Source organism: Hippopotamus amphibius, chromosome 1 (assembly GCF_030028045.1).
Source record: "Hippopotamus amphibius kiboko isolate mHipAmp2 chromosome 1, mHipAmp2.hap2, whole genome shotgun sequence".
Classification (NCBI taxonomy): domain Eukaryota; kingdom Metazoa; phylum Chordata; class Mammalia; order Artiodactyla; family Hippopotamidae; genus Hippopotamus; species Hippopotamus amphibius.
The window spans coordinates 42,854,649-42,876,272 of NC_080186.1; the positions used below are offsets into that span (position 1 = coordinate 42,854,649).

General features: G+C 37.8%; 1 protein-coding gene across 4 annotated transcripts in view; it reads right to left on the bottom strand.

The window, feature by feature from the left end:
- The window catches only part of EPS15 (epidermal growth factor receptor pathway substrate 15), a 147,198-nt gene extending 125,890 nt beyond the window's left edge, over positions 1–21,308 (bottom strand). The window contains exon 1 of one of the 4 annotated variants that reach the window (XM_057710566.1): positions 21,166–21,308. In XM_057710566.1, coding sequence (XP_057566549.1) covers positions 21,166–21,198 — 33 coding nt within the window. In that variant the 5' untranslated portion in view covers positions 21,199–21,308. The remainder of the gene's footprint in view (positions 1–21,165) is intronic. The other 3 variants (XM_057710563.1, XM_057710565.1, XM_057710567.1) reach the window with 3 other exon arrangements.
- Positions 21,309–21,624: the final 316 nt, after the last annotated feature.

Below are 21,624 nucleotides of genomic sequence, written 5' to 3' on the forward strand. Positions count from 1 at the left end.
CATATCTGAAGCCAGCTCTACTCCTGGACCTTTCAATTACATAAACTAACACACTTCCTTTCCATTTAAGACAGTTAAAATTGCCATTTCCTATTACTTGCAGGAAAGAGTTCTGATGTAAGAATAAATAAAACTGGCTGATAAAGTGAGTTTTAGACTTCTTGAGTGGTATTTGGGGCCCTATAGACCAAACCAAAGAATATAAACCAAGAGAAATGTTTGCTATTTCAATTCTTCTCATATTATAGACCTAACATTTTCAAAAATATATCCATACAACCCTTTTTATCTCAAGTATAATTTGAAATAAATACCATTTTCTAAATAAATCAATTTCTTAAAATGAATTGAGAAAACATATTTTTTTGCATATTTATTAGTTGCTCCAATTCTCATTTCCAAAATAAAAAGAATTTGGTAAAGAGAATTTTCATCAATGTAAAAACTTGCAAAATAGGAGAGGGCAAACCCTCAGAGATTACTGTTGATACCCAACTGAATGAGATGATTAACAGGCCAGAACTAATAGATTTGATTAGTAAAGTTGACCTGTGCTAGTTGAAGGTAAACAAGCATGCTGAAATTTAATATAGACAAATGAAGAGTAGATTAGATAGGGAAAAAAATATAAGCTTTGCACAAATGGGACAAAAAAAGTTTTCACAGTTAATGGAGTTCCAAGAAACCCAAAAGAATCAGCAATGAAATATTGCTTTTAAAAAAGGGAAGTTAAATTATAAAGTATAAACTTAAATACACTACTTTTTAAAATCATATATATACAAACATCAGCATTTTACAGCTTCAGGTGTATATACTTATACTTTATAACTCCTATTTACAGTAGTAAATATAACCTACTATTTACAGTAGTAAATAACATACATTGAATTCTTTTTTGAGCATTTCTTATACACCAGGTACCTTAACCACTTTACCCACTGAGTCCGTCTAACTTGACGAGGCATATGCTATTATATCCATTTTACAGATGAGGAAAATGAGACATTAATAAGTTGAACAGCTGACTCAAATTCACATACCTATTTAAGAGTTGGCACCAGTATTCAAATCCAAAAAGTCTGATTGCAGGACTTCTGCTCTTAATTGTTAGGTTTGTTGCCTCTATTATCAATCTTATTATCTTTACCATCATCTTACTAGCATCTTTCATATGCATTGTATCATTTGAACCTCTGTAACAGAGAGTATTACCATATTTTCCAATCCTAAGATACCTTTAGTTGTAAGGGCCACCTTCTATTTAACACAACTTAATATCAAAATAAAGATAATTTAAAAGAATAATTTTTTATTATTAACCCACAATTGCATACATTTATCCACCGTTTTTCTTCTAGTATCACAATCAAACATTAAGTCATAGCAATGTTTTTGCAGTCTTCACTGTACAAGTCTTTTGCCCTCCTTGGTTAAATTTATTCCTAAGTATTTTATTCTTTTTGATGGTACTATAAATGGAACTTTCTTAATTTCCTTTCAGAATTTTACTGCTAGTGTATAAAATCACAGCTGTGTGTTGATTTTGTATTCTGCAACTTTGCTAAATTTGTTTATCAGCTCTAAGAGTGTGTTTGTGGAATCTCTAGAGTTTTCTACATTTAAAAAGATTATAATAGTATGGAGGCTACTCAAAAAATTAAAAATAGAACTGCCATATGATCCATCAATCCCACTTCTTGGTGTTTATCCAAAAGATTGATATTGGGTTATCAAAGAACCCATGTTCCAGAGATCTGCTATACAACACTGTGCTTATAGTTAACAACACTGTACTATATACTTAAAATTTTAAGGGGGTAGATCTCATGTTATTTACCACAGTAATCTTTTTTTTAAATCATGTTATCAACAAACAAATAATTTTACTTCTCCCTTTCTAATCTGAATGCCTTTTATTTCTTTTTCTTGCCTAAATGCTCTAGCTAGAACTTCCACTACTATGTTGAAAAGAAGTGGGAAAAGCCAGCATCCTCATCTTGCTCCTGATCATAGGGGAAAAGCTTTTAGTCTTTTACCATTTACTATGATGCTAGCTGTGGGTTTTTCATACATGACCATTATCATGTTGAGGGAGTTCCCTTCTATTTTTAGTTTACTGAATATTTTCATCATGAAAGGGTGCTGAATTTTGTCAATACATTTTCTGCCTCAAGATAATCACAATTTTTTCCCTTCACTCTATTAAAGTGGTGTATTAACTGACTATCATATGATGAACCATCTTTGCAAGTGTTTCATTGCCTTTTCCTGGAAATAAACAGAAAAGCCAGGAAATACAAAGCATCCTTTTTTAGCCAAATTGAACCTTTGGAAAAATACCGTCAGCTTACCTATAACATAACATGAAATGATCTGTTGCTTTTCAATCCATAGTTTAGTAAAATACTAGCAGTGTGCTACCTTCAACTACACACATTCCACCAATCTGTTATTTGGCCTACTTAGCAACACTCCTCTTTTAAAATGCAAATATTGCTCTGGGGATTGTCTATTGATCATTCGTGCAGACTCTGTAGAGAATTACCTAGACCAGAATCTGCAATTGCTTAACCTCTATCTGGAAGGTAGTAGGAACAAGAAATTCTATTATGGAATTGGAGAAAGGGATAATTTTGGCACATGCGTACAGAGGTAACAGTTATCCAGTCTGAATTTCAAATATTCTGTATAATTATTGGGCCATATATCTCAATTTCTAGTTGAGAAAATGTAACTCTAGTTGGAGCACTTACATGAACATTAGACTTGATATGGTGCTGCTGAGGGAAAGCAGTTAGGAGGGTTAAGGATATCTAATATGATCTATTTTGCTTAAAGCTCCTAGTTCTGGGTCTATTGGAATATTATACAAATATGATTTATATTATATAGTCTATGTGATTCAGTAGAAGATTCAATGTATTAACATACTAACAGATCACTCATTCAAACAATTGCTGATATGTTATTGTACTAGGCACTTCTGATACAGAGATGAACAAACAGAACAACTCCTTTGCCCTCCTGGACCTTAGTCTTAAGATAGAGGGAAAAAAAGAAATTATAACACAATGGCTAAATACAAAAATGTATTTGATGCACTAAGCTGACTGCCAAACAAAGTATTCAAATAAATTGTACTTACTATCATTATTACCAGGCAGAAAAAAGGGCAAAGAGAAATATACTGAGGAAACAACCAAAAAACTTGGTTGTTCATTCATTACTCATTCATCTAGACATCTATTATACATCTATACGCCCAGATACTGGGAATAATAAAATAAGTATCAATAAGAAACTATAGTCCCTGACACTGAGAACTCAATCTAGTGGGGAAAAAAGACAGTAACAATTCATTACAGAAAGTACATCAAGAGGGAGCAAACACAGTTGCTATGGGATCAGTGATACCTAAGGGAGACATAAGAGGAAAAGTCAATAAAAGTCATGTCTGAATTATTTCATAACAAACTAAGAAAAAGCTGAGGAAGTCACTTACAAGTGACACCTAAACTAAATCCTAAAGGAACCCGTCAAGCAACTGCAAAGGGCACTCCAATCTCAAGACTCCTACACTTGCTGTTCCCTCTACCTGGAACATCTCCACAGATATTCATATGGCTCAATTCTTATTTCATTCAGATCTCTGATCAAATACAAGGTCCTCAGAGAGGCCTTTCTGACCACCCTATCTAAAGTGCCACATTATGGCACTCTCTTCCCTAATCCTGTTCTATTGTTCTTCCTAGCTCTTATCACTATCTCACCTATTTATGATCTATTTGTTTCTATTGCTCTCCCCCAATAGAAATATTAACCCATGGGGTCAGTGACTTGTCTTGCTGACTATATAATGTCATAATACAGACACCAGTGCTTTGCAGATAGTAGGTACTGAGTATTTGTCGAATGAAGCAAACTAAAGGAATCAATTTCAGGCACAGCAAGAAACATATAGCAGAAAGTTATCAGAAATGGGCCATGGCTGGGTGCTCTTAACCAATAATAGCTGTAACAGCAAATAGTTATATTTGTTAAGGACTTACTATGGACCAGGCACTATTCTCAGCACTTTACTTGCATTATCTCATCTAGCTTTCACAACTCTATAGATGCTCTTACACCCTACGTATGAATCTTAAACGCAAATAAATGACTTGCCCAAGTTCACATAGCTAGCAAACGGCAGAACCAGAATTCCAAGCCACACAATACAACACCAGAGCTCCAGAGCTCACTTTTTGTTTGTTTGTTTTAAATTTATTTATTTAATTTATTTATTGGCTGCGTTGGGTCTTTGTTGCTGCACACGGGCTCTCTCTAGTTGCTGCGAGCAGGGGCTACTCTTCATTGTGGTGCACAGGCTCCTGACTGTAGTGGCTTCTCTTGTTGTGGAGCACAGGCCCTAGGGGCGTGGGCTTCAGCAGTTGTGGCACATGGGCTCTAGAGCACAGGCTCAATAGTTGTGGTGCAGGGGCTTAGTTGCTCCGTGGCATGTGGAATCTTCCCGGAGCAGGGCTCGAACCCATGTCCCTTGCATTGGCAAGCGGATTCTTAACCACTGCACCACCTAGGAAGTCCAAGAGCTCACTTTTAACCACTGCCCCAAAACACAGAAAATTGACCACCTCTCTGAATTGTTTCCACAGAAGGAAAGGAGGGAGGGAGGCAGGGAGGAAGGGAGGAAATACCTACTATAAGCAGTCTTTGCTTCACATATTTAAAACTCTAAATATTACTCATTAGTAGCATTATTAGTTTTTTAAAATACGAACTACATTTACCATGCAAAAGGCTAAGTAAATTCCCCGCCCCCTGCATTTCTGATTCTGAACAGGACTGGGGTGAGGTCTAAGAATTTACATTTCTAAGAAGTTCTCAGGTGACACTAATAGTACAGGACCATAGAAACCCTGAGCTACATAACCAAAATGTGAATTAAACCCCTTTCAAATAATACTAGATTTCCTAAACAATCAATGGCTGAACTAGACACCTTCAAGGTACTGAAAACATATAGATAAGCATACATATATGCTCTCTCAAAGATCAGGAACAAAACAAGAATGTTCACTCTCGAAACTTCTATCCAACACTCTATTGGAGATTCTAGTCAGAGAAATTAGACAAGAACAAGAAATAAAAGGTATCTGGACTGGAAAAGAAGAGGTAAAACTACCTCTATTTGCAGATGACATGCTCTAATATATTAAAAATCCCAAGAAATCTACTAAAAAACGACTAGAACTAACAAATGAGTTCAGGAAAGTTTGCAAAATACAAGGACAATATATAAAAATTAATTGTATGTTTATATACTTGCAATGTACAATATAAAAATGCAATTAAATCAATTCCATTCAAATAATTTAAGAATAAGTCAAAAAGAACACAATACTTAAGAATAAATTTAACAAAGAAGTAGAAAACTCATACTCTAAAAATTACAAGACATTGTTGAACAAAATTATATATATAAATGGGAAAAATGTCCCATGTTCATGGACTTAACATTGTTAAAATAGCAATAATCCCACTAATCACAAAGTCAATGTAATCTCTATGAGAATCCCAAATGACTTCTTTGCAGAAACTGGCAAATTCTAAAATTCATAAGGAATTGCAAAGAACATGGAATAGCCAAACGATCATGAAAAAGTTAAAGGACTAACACTTTTTAATTTCAAAACTTACTGTAAAGCAATTGTATTCGAGACAGTGCTATATTCCACATGGAGAGACATACAGATCAACAGAATAAAGAGTCCAGAAATAAACTCATGCACCTATGGTCGAATGATTTTTACAAGATCACTCAATATGGAAAGAATAGTCTTTTCAACAAATGGTGCTGTGACAACTGTATATCCATGCAAAAGAATAAAGTTGGACCGTTACCTTACATCATATATAAAAATTAACTTAAATCAAAGATATAAGTGTAAAAGCTAAAATTATATAACTCTTCGAAGAAAACATATGGATAAATCTTCATGACTTGAGATTTGCCAAGGGATTCTTAGATATGATACAGAAAGCTCAAGTGACAAAACAAAAAAAACTAAATTGGGCTCATTAAAATTTTAAAGTTTTGTATCAAAGGACATTATCAGGAGAGCAGAAAAACAATCCACAGAATGGGAGAAAATATTTGCAAATCACTTATCTCATTAGGAACTTTTATCTAGAATATATAAAGAACTCTCACAACTCAATATTAAAAAGACAAACAACCCAATTTAAAGATGGGCAAAGGATAAGAATGGACATTTCTCCAAAGAAGATACATAAATGGCCGACAAGCACACGAAAGGTGCTGGACACCATTCATCACCAAGGAAATGCAAATCAAAACCACAGTGAGATACTACTTCACACCCACTAGGATGGCCAGAATTGAAAAATCAGATAGTAACAATTATCTGAGAGGATCTGGATAAATCCACATCCTCATACGCTGCTGGTGGAAATATAAAATGGTGCAGCTGCTTTGGAAATAGTCTGGCAGTTCCTCAAACAATTAAACATAGAGTTACTAAATGACCTGATATATCCAGTGGAAATGAAAACACATATCCACACAAAAACTTGTACATGAATGTTTATAGCAGGATTATATATAATAGCCAAAAGGTGGAAAAACCCAAATGTCCATCAATGGATAAAGAATATGTGGTATAACAATAAAATGGAGTATTATTCGGCCATAAAAAGTAATGAAGTACTGATACTTGTTACAACTTGGATAAACCTCAAAAATATTAGGTTAAGTGAAAGAATCCAGGAACAAGAGTCCACGTATTATATGATTACATTCATACAAAGTCCAGAATAGGAAAATCTATTGAGACAGAAAGTAGATTAGTGGTTGCTTACGGCTAGGGGAACCATGGAGGAGAAGGGATGATACCTAAAGGGCACGAGGTTCCTTTTTTAGGTGATACAAATACTCTAAAATTGACTGTGGTGATGGTTGCACACAACTATAAATAGACTAAAAACCACTGAATTGTACATTTTAAATGGATAAATTGTATAATATGTGGATTATATGTCAATATGGCTGTTTAAAAAGCAATTTCTTTTTTTTTATTTTAAAGAAATAACAGGGCAAAGAGTGTCTCTTAACAACTAAACAATTTTTAAACATTTTATAAATTCAGTACCTCTAGTACTTTTATTTAAAGTACTTGATATGGCTCATATTTCTAAATGCAGATATAGTTCAAAAAAATCACTAATTTCTTGGTTAGGTTAAAGGATAATGTCTTGTCTACCTCAATCTATAAACACTAGTACTGGTAAAATTTCTGTACTAAAATAAGAAAGAAATCAGTTGCAAAAAACTACGAGGGTATAAAAGAAAAAACCTGCCAAGAACAGAGACAAACCAGGACATTTCAGGCAAGCCTAGCTCAAAGTACAGTCAACAGAGTTAAGTTTCTAAACTGTTCTGAAGTGCCAGGTGTTCCCATCTACCCCCAGATCTTACAAGGCCTAAAAGTGTGCCAGAAAAAAAAACAAAAACAAAAAACAAAGAACAGAATGTAGAGAACAGACTAAGAATGAAAGCAACCTAGCCTGCAAAAAAAGAGGTATGCAAACTGAAATCATCCAGCCTTCTTCAAGCTCACAACTTTGAACGCCAATTTCCCACGCTAAGTGAACTTTATGATCTTTAAATGGTCTTTGCAGCCGAATTAAATATACTCAACTTAATTCCTTAACAATAGTTTTTTGAGATTATTGCTCCTGAGTAAATTACTGCTGCTGCCTGCTTTGCCATTCAAGATCACAGAAATATAAACTAAATGAAAATCACACTCAAGTTTAACTTCAAAATTCAAAGGTATACATAGAAAAATAACTCAATTATAGTAAATACCATTTATAACTCTAACAAAAAAGAATTCAGCAAATGGCATATCAAAGGTTATTTGCAATAGCAATGATTATAATTAATATATAAATGATCTGTAGTCATAAGGGCTTGATTAACTATAAAACATCCAGTCAATGAATACATTCTAAAGACATTAAAAAGATGCTATGAAAACCACATAGGAAGAAAACATCTATATGTTATGTTAAAAAAAATACATAATACAAAGCTATACATATGTCTGTGTGTGTGTGAGAGAGAGAGAGAATGCAAGAGAGGTTACAACATGTTTAAAAAAATATGTAAAGAAAAAAAAAGAAGGAAACCAAAAATTTAAAGAAGGGGATGGATACTGATCCATGCTTTTCTTGCTATATTTCTGCATGCTCCCAGTTTTTTTTACTGAGTGAAGAATTTTGGAAGTAAAAAAACATTTAATAATATTTAGATGAATTTTGCATATAAGTACTACTAATAACAATAGCACTGCTATTTACTCAGTGTTTCTTACATTCCAACAATGTACATATATCATACATAAAGAAAAGGAAGTCAGAGTTTAAGTAACTTGCTGTGGTCACCCAGAGGGAGTACAAGTGGCAGAGGGAGAATTCAAATTCAGGTTTGTCTTGTACTAAGTCTTGTGACCTTCCCACTATATAAAATCGGGATACTCATTATTTTAGGTACTATTTTAGAGCAGGTCAAAGATCCTTTGAGCCTATCCTTGAAACCCCTCCCTAGTCTTGTGCTCTAGGTTAAAAAGTCTTGCTTTATTACAAAGACAAGAAAAAGCAGAGAATAAATCGTGAGAAAATGGATATGATATTCCCCAATGTGGACTTGATGCACCAAAATATAATTTGACTTGAATCGAATATTTCTATGGTTTTATGTTGTCCTTTTAAGTACAATTTAAAATGTCATCCACAATATCAATCTTGGACACTGTAAAACAGTGAAAAAATTAAAAACTAAATTACCACAAAAAGTTTCATCATAATCACAGGATACTCCACAGCACCCAGGTGCCTTTCTTCTAACATCCTGTATCATAGTACTCATCACCCCACAGAGTCAATGTTTATCTTCCTATAAGACTGAAAGGTATTTCAGTGCATGAATCCAGGTCTTATTCTCTTTGTATGTCCAAGACCTAACACAGTGGGGACAGGAGGCACTCAGCAAGTTTTTTCTGAAATAAAAGAGGATGGACCAGTAATAATGGAAGCACCTTTAATGCATGCAAGCTTCATATTTTTAGTATACGCATAGTGATGTAACTGTGTTGTACCTAGTGAATACAAGATGGAATGAAGTTACCAATAATCCTTGGTATCAGTGATCTGTGAAAATTCTAATTAAGTGTAACATTTCATTAAAATTAACAGCCCTATAAACAACTAAAATCTAGCTTTTATAAATATTTGGCTAGTGAGGGTAGTAGTAATGGTTGTTGTTATTATTATCACTAGCTGCTACCATTTAAACTGATCCCAGACATTTACAATCATTATTTCACGTATTCTTCACAACAAATCCTGCAGGTTAAGTTTATTTACCATTTTATGGGTAAAAAAAAGAAATAAGCTAAGAAACTTGTTACACAATCAAACAAAAGATTTAAACCTAAGATATTCTGACTGCAAAGCCCAAGACCTCCCATTATTTCACCCTAGCTCTAAACAATGTTCATATCTGGAGCATCAGAAATCCCTAAACCTAGCAGTTCTAAGTTTTACTTAGTAACACAGTTTGTTTTTTAGGGAAAATTTTCTCTGACATACAATATGATCTTTAGCAATAAGATATGAAGGAACTCCAAGTCCAAACTACCATGTCCAAGAGAATATTAGCTTAAAGGTAAATACTGGCATGACGTACACTAACCTAGATAAGCTTAGGTTTTCATAAGTAATAAATTACTGGAGGTTGCAAAATGTAAAACTACCTTCTATCATGTGTACAAAAACCCTCCGATATAACTTGGTACAACAATCACTTTCAGACTTTCTAGGTGGCGCAGTGGTTAAGAATCCGCCTGCCAATGCAGGGGACTTGGGTTTGATCCCTGTTCCAGGAAGATCCCACATGCCGTGGGGCAACTAAGGCCGTGCGCCACAACTACTGAGCCCATGTGCTGCAACTACTGAAGCCCACTCGCCTAGAGCCCGTGCTCCGCAACCAGAAGCCACGGCAATGAGGAGCCTGCGCACCACAATGAAGAGTAGCCCCCGCTCACCGCAACTAGACAAAGCCCATGTGCAGCAATGAAGATCCAACACAGCCAATAAATAAATTAATTATTTTTTAAAAATCACTTGCAAGAGATGTGGTCTATGCAATGAAAAGCTGATTTTCACATAAGATGTTGCATCCCAGAACATCTGTTCAGTTATAACCAAGGAATGGCACCATAATTAGTTCTGTCAGAGTTACTTTGCCCTCAGAAATATGGACCCATTCAATTTATGTGAGTTGTTTACACTACCTAGGTTATAACCCTGGCTCTACCACTAGGCAGCAGCTTGACCGTGAACAAGTTACTTTACCTCTGCGCCTAAGTTTTCTCTTTTTATAAAACAAGAATAACAAGGATGATCTGGTCATCAGGTTGTAAGGATTACTGAAAACAGTGCCTGACAAATCATAAGTGCTCAATAAGCATTAGTTATTACTATCCCCAAATTGACCTCTTCTCTGTCTCTCTCTCACACACAGGCTCACACAAAGACCCCACTCTTTGAATAATCTGTTTCTTTTACATAACAATAGAGGAATGTAATATCACGTGAGTGTTCATTTTCATTCCTATATTTGTCTGAAATATTGCCGATGGCTGTTTACAGGAAGCAGCACAGCAAACGTACTTTAGAACAGGTGTACCCAGGTTCAAATCTCAAATCTACCACTTACAACACAACCCTGAATAGTAATACAGAAGATTAATTCCTACTTGTAGAAGGGCTGTGAATATTAAGTGAAATAACATATGTAAATCATCTAAAAGTACCTACTGCTTATGAGGAGTTTAAGTAACATCAATCCTCTTCCTTCTCAACAGTGACATAAGACTGTTTTCCTTCCAGGATCTTTGCATTAATATTTAGCCCACTAGATAGAATTGTTCCACAACTAAAATAAGACCACACTAAGAAAGGCAGAGAAATCACAAAATTAAGTTCACAATTTTTAGTTGTCTTATCGTTTGAGGTTTTTAAGCTCAATATTCATGCATAATTAGTCATTCACAGCTCATGGCAGGTTTAGGAATTAAAATACAAAGACAAACTATTTCCTCTGTCCCTATCCCAAGAAAGCACATACTTCTGTAACTCCCAAATGCCTTAGTGGATCACTAACTTTAAAAAGTATACTTAGGGCTTCCTAGGTGGTGCAGTAGTTAAGAATCCACCTGTCAATTCAGGGGACATGGTTTCGATCCCTGCTCTAGGAAGATCCCACATGCCGCGGAGCAACTAAGCCCGTGCGCCACAACTATTGAGTCTGCGCTTTAGAGCCCGTGAGCCACAACTATTGAGCCCATGTGCTGCAACTACTGAAGCCCATGCACCTAGAGACCGTGCTCCGCAACAAGAGAAGCCACGGCAATGAGGAGCCCGCGCACCACAACGAAGAGTAGCCCCCACTCACCGCAACTAAAAGCCCGCGCACAGCAAAAAAGAACCAACACAGCCAATAAATAAATAAATAAATAAATTTATTTTTTTAAAAAAGTATATTTAAGGGACTTCCCTGGTGATCCAGTGTTTAAGACTCCATGCTCCCAATGCAGGGTGCCCAGGTTCGATCCCTGGTCAGGGAACTAGATCCCATATGCTGCAACTAAGAGCCCACACACCTCAACAAAGATCCTGTGTGCCACAACTAAGACCCGGCACACCCCCTGCATCAGAAGGTGAAGTCTTAACCACTGGACCACCAGGGAAGTCCCTCATTATGGTTTTGATTTGCATTTCTCTGATGATTAGCGATGTTGAGCATCTTTTCATATGCCTGTTGGCCACCTGCATGCCCTCTTTGGAAAAATGTCTGTTCAGTTCTTCTGCCCAATTTTAAATCAGGTTGTTTTTTTTTAATGTTGAGTTATGAGCTGTCTATATATGTTGGATATTAACTCCTTATCAGTCATATCATTTGCAAATATTTTCTCCCATTCAGTAGGTTGCCTTTTTGTTTTGTTGATGGTTTCCTTTGCCGTACAAAAGCTTTTACATTTAATTAGGTCCATTCATTTATTTTTGCTTTTATTTCCTTTGCTTTAGAAGACAGATGAAAAAAAATGTTGCTACAATTTATGTCAAAGAGTGTTCTGCCTATGTTTTCCTCTAAGGGTTTTATGGTTTTAGGCCTTACATTTAGATCTTTCATCCTTTTTGAGTTTATTTTTGTATGTGGTGTTACAGAATGTTCTAATTTCATTCTTTTACATGTAGCTGTCCAGTTTTCCCAGCACCACTTATTGAAGAGACTGTCTTTTCTCCATTGTACATTCTTGCCTCCTTTGTCATACGTTAATCGACTATAAGTGCATGAGTCTATTTCTGGACTCTATTCTGTTCCACTGATGTGTCTGTTTTTGTGCCAGTACCATACTGTTTTGATTACTATAGCTTTGTAGTACCAACCATTATTTTTTAATTGCACTTGTGCTTCATTAAAGCATATTTATACCACAAAGTTTCTTTTCTTAAAAAAAATATTTATTTGTTTTTTGGCTGTGTTGGGTCTCAGTTGGGGCACATGGGATCTTTTGTTGCGGCATATGGGCTTTTCATTGAGGTGCATGGGCTTTTCTCTAGTTGTGGTGTATGGGCTCAGTAGTTGTGGCAGGCAGACTCTCTAGTTGTGGCACACAGGCTCCAGAGCACATTGGCTCTGTAGTGGTAGCACACAGGCTTCTCCAGTTGTGGCACGTGCAGGCTCAGTAGTTGCAGTGCACAGGCTTAGTTGCCCTACGCATGTGGGATCTTAGTTCCCTGACCAGGGATCAAACCAGCATCCCCTGCACCGCAAGACAGATACTCAACCACTGGACCACCAGGGAAGTCCCAATATCACAAAGTTTCTTATACCTCACTTTTATCTTACTTTTGTACAAAATACTAAAAAGCTCACATTTATATGATAGGGAAACACAGTTCATGAAGCCAACTTTCAACAAATATCCTTATTATATACCAGGTTAACAATGATCAAAATTTGATAATATACTATACTGATGGGGAAACAGCACAAACACTGTTGCTGGTATAACCTTTCGGAATGCAAATTAGCAGTGTCTATGCAAATTAAAAATATCCTTTGGCCCCAAATTATACCTACTAAAAATCAGTGCACATACATGTGCACAAAGATGTGTAAAAGAATATTCACTGTAGCACCGCTGGTAATAACAGAAGATCGGAAACAATATAAAAGTCCATCATTAGGTGGCTAGTTAAATAAATTACAGTATATTCATATAAAGGAACATTCTCAAGTTTTGGAAATAATGAGGGAAATCTGTATGTGATCGTATAGGACAATCTCCTAGATAAATTAAGCAAAATAATAATAAGCCACAAAATACGTAGCTTATTCAAAAGAAATATACATACACGCACTATATATAAATAGCATATCTTATGTGTGTGTGTGTGTATTTTTTACATATACATCACAGATTACTGCTGAAAATACACAAGAAATAGCAAGAATGACTGCCTCTAGGAAGGAGATTAAGGGCCAAGAGCAGGATGGAGACTTTCACTGGTACGTGTGAACTTTTTTTTAACACAGGTTTATGCTGGCTCTTTTATTTACCAACTATAAAGCACATCACAAATTCTGAGCCTCAGGATTCTCCAATCTGAAATAATGATAACAGCCTAGCTTATTGATTATTGTGAAGATCAAATGAGAGAGCATAAAACACTGTGTAAATTATAAAGCAACATACAAAATTTTAAGTTAGTCCTGACTGAATTCTCCAAACCAATTATAATAATAATTATTATCATTCTTCTGGACAATTTCTCTAAACCCAAAGATGGGACTATTTAAGATGAAATGTGAATGTGCTACGTTGGCCAGAAAGTTTCTTCTGGTTTTTAAGTAAAAATAAAGAAACATTTTTCATTTTCATGAAGAACTATATCGAACAAGGTATTCACTGTTTTATTGCACTACTTCCTGCCATTTTTCAGGCAACCTCATAATTCCATATTCCCAAAACTTTTTATCTTTTTGGGCAAAGAACTGGTCCAGGTGCCTTTTACAGTCTTCAAGGGAACTGAAATTTTTGCCATTAATAGAATTTTGTAAAGACTGAAATAAATGGAAATCTGAAGGTGCAATGTCTGGTGAATATGACGGATGAGTCAGAACTTCCCAGCCAAGCTGTAACAGTTTTTGCGGTCATCAAAGAAACATGAAATATTGCATTATCCTCATGGAAGAGTATGCGTTTTCTGTTGACTGATTCTGGAATGCTTTTTGTCGAGTGCTGCTTTCAGCTGGTCTGACTGGGAGCAGTACTTGTTGGAATTATTTGCTTGGTTTTCCGGAAGGCACTCATAATAGAGGACTCCCTTCCAATCCCACCATATATACAACATTATCTTCTTTGGATGAAGACTGGCCTTTGGTATGGTTGGTGGTGGTTCATTCTGCTTGCCCCATGATCTCTTCTGTTCCACATTACTGTACATTATCCACTTTTTATCTCTCGTCACAATTTGTTTTAAAAACGGAACATTTTTGTTACGTTTCAGTAGAGAACATAAGAGGAAATATAGTCAAGAAGGTTTGTTTTTTCGCTTAACTTATGTGGAACCCACACAACAAAGTGATTAACATAACCAAGCTGGTGAAAATGATTTTCCACACTTGACTTGGATATTTTGAGTATGTTGGCTATCTCCTGCATGGTATAACATTGATTGTTCTCAGTTAACGTCTCGATTTGATCACTATCAACTTCAACTGGTCTACCTGATCATGGAGCATCATCCTGCAAGCTATCTCCAGCACAAAACTTCACAAACCACTTCTGACAGGTTCGATCAGTCACAGCATCCTCTCCATACACTGCACAAATCTATTTTTGCATTTCAGTTGTTTTTACCTTTCTTAAAATAATAAAGTGTAACATGCCAAAAATGTTGCTTTTCTCTTCCATCTTCAATATTAAAATGGCTAACCAAAAATTCATCAGTTTTGATAAGGTTTTTTTTTAAATGCATGCTGATATGACAGTTGTCACAATACAGTCTAAAATTGTTTTGAATGAAGCTAAAGACAACTAAGCACTACTAAAGCCATCTTACGGAAAAGACCCAACAAACTTTTTGGCCAACCCAATAGATACAATCTTAGAACACAAATTTTTACTTTACATACAGCTATTTTTTTAAGTGAGGTATAGTTCATATCAATATTACATACAGTTATTGGTTTCAATTTAAAAGGGTGAATTTTCAAAAAAGTTGTCATATAGAAATGCTAAGTCAGCTGACTACAGAAGAAATACATGCTCACTGTTGAAAAGAAGGTAAGTAAAAATTATAACCATGCTCTCATAAAATCTTGGTGTTTTTTCTTCCATTCTTTTTTCTATGCATGCGTAAGTGGATTAGATCATTTGTCTAAATAAAATGTTTCCACTTTAATACAGCATTCTAATTACAACATCCCTCAGATTAATAAAAGCTCCTAATAAACATAATTTTTAATGAAGACATAATATTTTATCTTGTTGATGTGAGTTCATACTTTAAAATGAAATTTCAGTATATGGGTTTGCCTAATGAACCCCACCTTGATTAATTTTATATTTATTTCTACCCATTCTCCAAATTACCCAGATTTCGACCAATGGATCTTTTTCCTCCCACCCTCCCTCCCTTCCTTCCTACCTCCATTCCTCTTCCACCCCTTCTCTCTCTTAAGCCATTTTCCTGATTTTGGTTTCCAGAGTTCCAATGTTTTTAAGTCCAAAATTCATGAAACAAAGAAGCATATAAGTGTGTTTATAATTCCTTGAAGAGCAAGTAAAATGCCTTAGATTGAGACCTTAATTTAGACTATTAGTGAGAGAGGAGATTAGAACTATGATTCGTTACTAAATAAAGATGCTCAATCTTTTTCTACTATATGTTAGTCTTTTCTTATTGTTCTGTCTGCAAATAGAGTGAAAACAAAAGAATACACTCCATTGGACAAACCAACTGTTCCTAATTAATTTTAACTATGACAGCTCCTCCCAAATGTTGAACATTCCAAGCCATTTTTGAAAACTGTTAGATACTGCTCAAGGAAGCAAAGATTTCCAGAGTATACTGGACTGTAATTGCAGGCAAAAAAGAAAAATATCATTATTGTGCCTATCCAATAGTAGGAACTCAAATGATATGTCATGTTGAATAAATACTCCTTTTCTGCTTCTAAGAACATGTTGTAATTTTCACATTCTGCCCTCTATTTGCCATAATAACTGTTAAACCAGACTGCAAAGGTGATACATATAGTAACACATACTGTATACTTCAATGAAATTGAAAATAAACACCAAGAACTGAAACTATGAGAGATTTTTTTTCCCTCCAATTTCCAAATTTTCTGTAATGCAGTTATATCACTGTTGCAATTTTAAAAAAAGCATTAAGGGGCTTCCTAGGTGGCGCAGTGCTTGAGAATCCACCTGCCAATGCAGGGGACACGGGTTCGATCCCTGCTCCAGGAAGATCCCACATGCCACGGAGCAACTAAGCCCGTGCGCCACAACTATTGAGGCTGCACTTTAGAGCCCGTGAGCCGAAACTATTGAGCCCATGTGCTGCAACTACTGAAGCCCACGTGCTGCAACTACTGAAGCCCACGTGCCGCAACTACTGAAGCCCACGCACGTAGAGCCCATACTCCGCAACAAGAGAAGCCACGGCAATGAGGAGCCTGCGCACCACAATGAAGAGTAGCCCCCATTCACCGCAACTAAAGAAAGCCCGCACAAAGCAACAGACCCAACATAGCCAATTAAGCAAATAAATAAATTCAAAAATAAATAAATAAAAATTAAAATTAAAAAAAGCATTAAAAGTATCCTTAGAGCATTTATTGTTTTTGACCATACACTAAAATTATTTTAAGTCCCATTCTAAAGGCTTTTTTTTTTATTTTTTTCTTAAATTTATTTTATTGGTTGTGTTGGGCCTTTTTTGCTGTGCGCAGGCTTTCTTTAGTTGCAGTGAGTGGGGGCTACTCTTCATTGTGGTGCGTGGGCTCCTCACTGCCGTGGCTTCTCTTGTTGCAGAGCACAGGCTCTAGGCGTGTGGGCTTCAGTAGTTGCAGCACATGGGCTCAATAGTCGTAGCTCACGGACTCTAAAGCATAGGCTCAACAGTTGTGGCTCATGGGCTTAGTTGCTCCGCAGCATGTGGGATCTTCCTGGAGCAGGCGTCGAAGCCGTGTTCCCTGCATTGGCAGGCGGATTCTTAACCACTGTACCACCTAGGAAGCCCTAAAGGCTTTTTTATTATTTAAAAAAAAAAAAGAATCCTTGATAAATTAAAACAATAAAACTTCAGCATAAAGCTGAACTGACAGAGGATTATTTAAAATACTCCTATTATGCCACCTTTCAATAAAATAAAACCTTTCTCATCATCAAGAGCAGTACTTGCACATCCACAACTGTACTCAAGATACCACGAAAGGTACTGGAGATTGAGGCAAAAGATAATATTCCCACACTCAAGAAGTTTAGTAGCTAATTAGGAAAACAGAGCATATACTGGAAAAGAGAATAAAAAATACAAGGGAGCAATGGATATACCAAGCATCTAATACACAGAGAAGTATGGTAGACAGCTTTTGAAGTTCTACAGACTTTGGTTCAAATCTCAGATCTATCACTTACTAGCTTATGTAAATTATTTCCCTCATTTGTAAAATGGAGTGCTAGGTTAAGTGAAGTAAAATCCTTGGCATATTCACACCCAAAGGGAAGCTAACAGTATTTTCATTATCATTAGAGATATAGGCTTAAGGAAGAAATGGGCAATCAGCAAAGTTTAAAAAGAGGAAGTATTAATATCTTTTTGTAATCTACCACCACAAGCAAAAATCACAAGATCTTTCCCACTCAAGTTTTACTTCTTACTGACAAGAAGAAAATAGAATACCTAGTGAAGAAAACTGAAATTAGAAAACACTAAGGCTGTACAGCTCTAAAGTACCGCGGGAGAGTCACCACTAGATCTCCAAATCATAGATTATGATCTACAAAAAAAAGAATGTTCTTTGGAAAGGTCCTTAGATCAGCTAATTCAAACTCTCCAATCAGAATGTAAGCTCCATGTTTTTTCTGTATCCAGATTGCAAGAATTGTCATCTATTTTGTTCATAAGTATATCCTCAGTACCTAGAATAATTCCTAGTACATAATAAATGGTCAGTATATATTTGTTGAATGAATATTAAAGCTAAGAATACTGAGGCCTGGAGCCTTAACTCAATGCCATACAGTTAGCTCCTGGCAGAGCTGGCACTGAGACTAACATTTCATTATTTTAGTATTCTATTCTGTTTAGAAGCTAGACTATAATAATTTAGATAATTTATTTTGGTGGTTCGAGAGTTGGAGGGTTGGTTGGTAGGCAGGGGAAAGAGGAAGGAAAGAGTAAATTAAAATATTTTTCAGGTGTTTTTTCCCCCAACTGTCAGTTTTGCTTAGTTGAGAAAGGCAAAAAATTATATACAAGACAATCCCAGTACAGTGCATAGCACATAATAGGTACTTAACAAATATTGGTTGAATGAATGAACCTACTCCAAAACTATTATTATCTCATGGCCAAAGGCAGAAACTAATTTCAGCATCTGTTTAATCTTTGTAACTGTCATAGAGCCCTTTAGAATTTTCAGTCATTCATTAAGACAGTTACTAATCACTTTCTTCCAGATGGGCACTAAGGAACAGAGATGAACTGAAGGATGTCCCTGCCCTGAAGGATCTCACTTGAGTATGCCTATGTCTAAGTGTCCGTGTTGGGGGGAGGGAGGTGATGGTGACATAGATTGATAATGAGTGTGAAACCAGGTTGCATTGTTATCTGTTTATTTGCTTCAAGCAGTTAAAAAATTAAATTAAAAAACACAAACCAGCCAAGTTTTTAAATAACAAGGAGGCACATTAGGGTATATTAACACCTGGGAAGGTTCTTTTTCCTGTGCCTCTACAATACATCTTATTGCCTCAATGTCTTAAAATCAAAATATTCTAAACTGACTTATTTGGATATTCAATATAAATGAACCAGCAACGTTTGTTCTTTCATATGTGAAACACTGAAGCATAATACTCCTGATTCAGAATTTACTTTGTGCAGATGTTAATATTTAAATACATAACCACAAGAAAATATTTAAATTATTTAACAGTCTATAAAACTGACAGAGCCTGAAGAAAATGTCCAGAGATGAATGATAGTAAATAGAAACTAAAAACACAGTCTTAACCAGGGAGAGAATAAAGTATGCACACAACTAAGAAGCAAATCTACAGAAGTCCTCAGGAGAACAAAATCTTCAAGAATGGATAACTCCCGGCTGGAACTGGCCAACAGAGTCAGCGAGCAACAGCCTGCCAACAGGATCTTGTTTTATGCATATCACTAACTACACTATTAAAAAGTGAACACCCGAAAGTCAATGTTGCCATTCCTCGAATTTGAGTTTCAGGAGGACCCTTCCAAAAAAGATTCCAAGACTAAATTGCCATATTTCAAGTACTCTTCTCCACTATCTGCTTGTCAAAATAGGATAAGCAACACCAAATAAACTGGGAAATAAACACACTTCACTTATGAAGCTGAAAATTCCTGCAAGCTGAAGTTATTTTACCTAAGGCACATGTTTATATGTGATTCCTGGTTCCTGGGGAGAACACTTTTCACTCAGTCCCTCTCTCCTAGAATGCCCTCTATCCCAAAGTCTCTTGATCCCAATACAGAAAACTCTCCGGACCAAATGTATAACCTATCCCAGTGTTTTGCCTTAGAAGTCCTGACAAATCCAGGCCAAGGAGACTACAAGGTGGCAGGGAGATACTACAGGGCAGGCAGGAAGGCTGGGGTGGGCCCCAACCGAGAGGTCCATGGCCACCAGCTCTGGAAAGAACAGGCTGAGAAGGTGAGGCTGGGGTGACATTTGGTCAAAAAAGTGGTAAGGGACTGATAGGTGCACATCCCCTCACCATCCAAGACATCACGGGAAGATTAAAACTGGCTTTCTTTACAGAGAGGGAGGAAGGAAGCTCCCAGAGTGATGCTGAGCGGGTTTTTCTGGGAAGCCCAAGGACTGACTGTGAAGGAAGCAGAAAGGCAAGAGAAAAGACCCTGAAAACTAGTTTTGGTGAAGATTCCCCTAGGACAAGTGATCTCTTAGGTCCTTCCCAGCACCCAGACTGGTGGAACCATCACACCTGTCTAAGTATGTTTCCCTGTTATCCGCCTGGACAGCGACAGAGTGCCCACCGGGTAAGAGTGGTAACAGAACTGAGGAAGAAAAGACTGAATCGGGGGATCTGACCCAGCAGGAAACCTGATCAGGAGGGGAAGAGGCTGAATCCAGGAAGGGGCTAGCAGGGTAAGTACGCGCTCGGGTAGGATAAGACTTATTTGGAAGAGAGGCTGACTGGAGGAAACCGTTGGGGAAGGGAGGGCTTTCGTCGGACTCCAGTGGGAAAAGGCCGGTTTAGAGAGGAAAGACTGACTTGGAGGGGACCCTGAGCGCCTGGTTGGGGAGGGTGACTCTGCTTGTCCCGAGGGCGAGCCTCGTGCGGGCGAGGGCTGACCCGGGGGTGAAGCTAATCCGCGAGAGCTCAACAGGAGCTCACCTGGTGCGCGTCTGGCCTGGAAGAAGGAAACTTCCTGGGTGGGTGAAGGCGGACTGGAATGAGAGGGGCGGGCTCCGACCCTACAGGGGACACGGCGGGGTCTGGAGGAGGGGGCGCCGCGTGGGGCGGGGCCGGGGCGCCGACCGGCCGGGGCGGGGTCGCGGCTAACGCGGCGGAGCTGCCGTCTCGGGATGGCGTCCTCCCCGGTCAGACTCAGACACTCCATACACACACGCGCGCGCGCGCGCGCGCGCTCTCAGTATCGGCCGCCCCGCCCGGGGCGGAGAGAAACTGCCCGGGTCAGTGAACCATAGCTCGATGGGGGAGGGGGCCGGGGACACCGGCCGACCGAGCCCGGCCGACGGGCGCGTGGCGTTACCTGTGTCAGGGAGAGCTGGGCCGCCGCAGCCATGGTGTTTCCATCATGCACGGGAGGGGAAGGAAGGACGGGTTGACGGGGGCTCGGGGCGGGGAGGAGGCGGAGGGAGCGGCCGGAGGCGAGGCCCGGGCGGGCGAGCGGGCGTCTCCCCTAACTTCGACAACTTCCCTCCTCTCGCCCGCCCCGCCCAGCCTGGCCCCGCCCGCCCGGCTCAGGCCGCGGCGGTGCCCAAATCCTGGCGCCGGAGTTTTTGCCGTCGGACTGGAGCCTGCCGCCGGGGCCGCCTGAGAAAACCCGGCGCGGATATGAAATTAAGTCGGACGAGCTGTGGAGGCAGAGACAATTCCAAATTGTCCCGAGAACTTTAGGCAGGTTTCCTACCCACTCTAAGCTTCTGTTCCTGAAAAACGGGGGTAAATTATACCCGAAGTCCAAGTTGCTTGTGAGGACTAAGTGAGA